Source organism: Gossypium arboreum, chromosome 2, assembly GCF_025698485.1.
Source record: "Gossypium arboreum isolate Shixiya-1 chromosome 2, ASM2569848v2, whole genome shotgun sequence".
Classification (NCBI taxonomy): Eukaryota; Viridiplantae; Streptophyta; class Magnoliopsida; order Malvales; family Malvaceae; genus Gossypium; species Gossypium arboreum.
Window position 1 is genome coordinate 67127646 of NC_069071.1, and position 3647 is coordinate 67131292.

Consider the following 3647-nt stretch of genomic DNA (forward strand, 5'->3'; position numbering starts at 1 on the left):
TTCTTAACCAAAATTTCACACAATCATAATTTCATGTCGTAAACATTAAAATAATAATAAAATAAATATTTTGAATTTGGATTTGTGGTCTCGAAACTTCTATTCTGATTTGACTAAAAACGGGTTGTTACAAACTAAATGCCTACTACATGCCAAACAGCTAAGAAGAAATGTAAAAAAACTAGAATTGTTGAAACTAGAATATTGGAAGATCAATCGACCAAAATAACTATGATATTATAAGTAGAATTGCAATAACTATAAAAAAAAAAAAACTTTCTAGTTCACTCAAAAAAGAATGATCATTGTTAAGCTCAAAAATTTGTTTTTCACTATCAAAATATATGGAATAATGGTCCTGATTACTATCCCTAATTAAAAAGGTGTTATTAGAAATGAAATTTCAAGTATCTTTAATGTCAACTAAATGATCAACCTTACTGTAATAACTAAAGCTGTAATAACTAAAGCTGTCACTCCAATCATGAATGTTCTTTGGAAGATTTATCTTGTGCTTGGTAGTGCATGGTTCCACTCTACAAGAATGTTGAATCATTCTCTTGAAGCTCATCATTTTCATCATAATGATCCGTTTGCCTCGAAATGACCTCGCCCAATAGGGAAATCCTAATTCATTGGGCCTTTCGATACAATCAAATAGAAAACCCCAAGGGCACCAAATCTTAGGAGCCCAAACTATGTGATTAAATAAATCCTCTTTTATTTGTTGTGGGCCAAGTACTCCTCCTTCCTCTTCTTCAAACTACAATTTGTATTTTTCATAAATATTTCTCTTATCAATGATAGAACAAGATCCATTTTGCATTGTATATTAGTCATTCCCCAGCTCGGGCCAATTTCAATGGTGACTTATTATTTTGATGAATCATTTCTTTAGAGAAGAAAATTATATAAATACTTACTCAAAATCTCACTTATCAAATTCCTTTGTGGAAGACAATTTTTTTTGAAAAATTTGCCAAGATATATCTAATTCATGCATAATATCATGAAAAAAGGATACAAAATTTTGACTACTACTTAATATCGACAAGAAGTCGGAAAAAAATCTAAAAGTATCAAATTTAAGCATTTGTACCCTGTTGAATTAAGGAACCATGGCATATATGTTTGGAATAGATTCCATTTTGAGAGAGTTGAAAAAGCATGATCTCATTGAAAGGTTCTATGCATCCACCCTTTCTCAATGCATTTCTTTAAACAAAGACTCCGATTTTTCTACATTTTGAATGGTAAATATTTCTCAAAACATGAGTGTGAATCAAACAATTGAAAACTTCAAACCATGAATGGTGCCAACATTAAACAACCACATCATCTGGTGTATCTATTGTGTTTTAACATCACGAGAGGCATGCTTTTGGCCCATTTCATCTGGTCTAATTAAATTTTTGAAATCTTCACAACATGAGTTACAACGCATATCTAGTAAACATATTATATCATCAGTTCGCTACAACACTATAGAAAAAGAACATAACAAGTCTCTTCTGCATTTTTTTTTTTAACATGGGCTATATGCAGCCTTATGCCATGCCTCCACTGGTCGCTGTCCTGATAATCTGGAAGAGAGCTGAAACAGATGATGAAAAAAACAAGATTTAAGTCAGTGCTGCAAGGTCATGATATTTATGTGTTTTATCACACAACTAACACCATTTTAGAAAAATAAATTCATCTTTTAAAATTCAAGTTCCCAAATATCATGCTAATAAGGTCCATACCGAACAAAATTAGAATATTCACCGGTGAAACAACACACATTATGAGAACGTGCTGAACATATCGGTAGCAAAATCAAGTATTGTATTTGGTACAACAAAAGTCAATGCTAAATATCCAAGGACATATAATGGTGAAAAGATAAGCAGCCAGGAATCTTACATGATCCAATGACAACGAAAACGAAGAACCCAAGCAACATAGGGCCAACAGGATAATCCTTCCCCTTTTTTGTGCTTGTTTCAGGAACAGCTCCTCTCTTTGTTATGTTCTTTTCGAACTTCAACACTTTCCTGTCTGCAAGGCGCCTTGATGTTGTCTGCACAAACCAGATCAGAGGGATCCCATTTAAATTTAGATTTAAAAAAAGAAATAGTTTATGCATATTTTCGATCATGCTGATGGATTTAGCAATTATACTGGAGGAAAAACACTGGTGTTCTTACTTTTCCCACTTTTTTTATAACTCGAAATTTGATAAGAAAAGAAACAAAATTCACAAATACTCAATATTGAGAATAAAATGATGAATAGTAGTAAAAGGGTTGAGTCAAGGTCCGTCTACCTAATTCATTCAAAAAAAAATTCGAACAAGCACATGATTAAATTGTTGAGGACATAATTATGCTAAATTGAGATCTACAATCTATATAAGTCTGCAACCGGTTTAATTCGAAAAAGATAAATTGAAGCGTAAGAAAGCATAGCTCAGATCGATTCATATAATATGCAAAAAAAAAAAAAAGAAAGAAAAGAGGAAATAAAAAGATTACCATGATGTGGGAGAGACGAGGTAGCAGGTCGAGAAAGCGAAGGAAATTTCAGGCGAAATTCTTCTCTTTCTTTTACGGCGACGATTTTTTACTTGGGTGTGTGTTTTTTCTTTTTTTTTTTTTTGGTGGGGGGGGGGGGTGTTATTCCTCGCTTCGCGAAAATATCCCGGGTTGTCGTTATAAGGGGCTATGTATGCTGCTGATTAATTCATCCGCATTATACGGTAAAATGAAGGGTCATGGACTTCGTCCTGATTGGTTAGCTCACGCAAATTGGTAAACGTGGCGCGATCTAATTGGTTGCTTGGTATACGTAGACCTTTTTGTGTAAATGGGCAGATCAATGGGCTTTAGTTTCAATAATTGTGTTAAACCCGTTTTCCTATTTTGTCTCTTTAGCAGTAGAGAAAGATGTTTCTTTTATGGATAATTAGTGAAAACGTTTCGGATATGGTAATGAGTTTAATTACATCAAACATCCCCAAATTATAACTTATTTTAAATTGGTCATCAGACTTTAAAATATTCTAGTTACATCCTCAAACTATCAATGTTATAAGGGTGAAGCCATAAATTTTTTTGGGGCGGAATTAAATTGTATATTTTTACTATAGTAAAAATACAATTTCACCATTTTAATATATTATATATTTATAATTTTTAAAGCATTAATGCAATTTTTTTAATCATTTTTGGAGGCCAAAGTGCAACTTTATCATTGCTAATTTAAAATTTTATAAAGTATAAATGGGCCTAAATGAAAAATTTTCCATTCTAGAGTGTGTTGGGGCCTCTGCCAGCCCCTTGGCTTCGCCATTGCAATGTTATATCAATAAGGCCATTCCATTATTAAAATTGTTAATTTAACCATTAAGGTGACATAATTTAAAATGAAAAATTTTTAAAGAAAAATTAATATTGTAGAAATGAATGTTGTAAATATTAGTTTTGAGGTTTTTGAAGCTTTTATAAAAGCTATCATTCACTCACTCACTCTCTCTCTCTTTCTCTTTTGTTTACTTTTTTTATTAGTATTTAATTAAAAAGTTATCCAACAACTATTTAATTTTTTTAAATTTTCATTTTAAATTGTCATATAATATTTTACATGTCGGTTAATGGTTAAATTAA

The 3647-nt window shown here is 31.6% G+C and overlaps 1 protein-coding gene across 1 annotated transcript; it reads right to left on the bottom strand.

Moving 5' to 3' along the window:
• Nucleotides 1-1379: 1379 nt before the first annotated feature.
• Nucleotides 1380-2853, bottom strand: LOC108466471 (uncharacterized). Its single transcript, XM_017766832.2, has 3 exons — nucleotides 2517-2853; nucleotides 1906-2062; nucleotides 1380-1594 (listed from the first exon to the last, which is right to left on the bottom strand). Exons 1-3 carry the CDS (start codon nucleotides 2517-2519, stop codon nucleotides 1548-1550), a joined length of 207 nt encoding a protein of 68 aa, XP_017622321.1. The 5' UTR covers nucleotides 2520-2853; the 3' UTR covers nucleotides 1380-1547.
• Nucleotides 2854-3647: the final 794 nt, after the last annotated feature.

Excerpts from the sequence above, each read along its gene's own strand:
- LOC108466471 (XM_017766832.2), bottom strand. Across the intron at positions 1,595-1,905 it reads TTTCGTTGTCATTGGATCAT|CTCTCTTCCAGATTATCAGG; the intron begins GTAAGATTCCTG and ends CATCTGTTTCAG.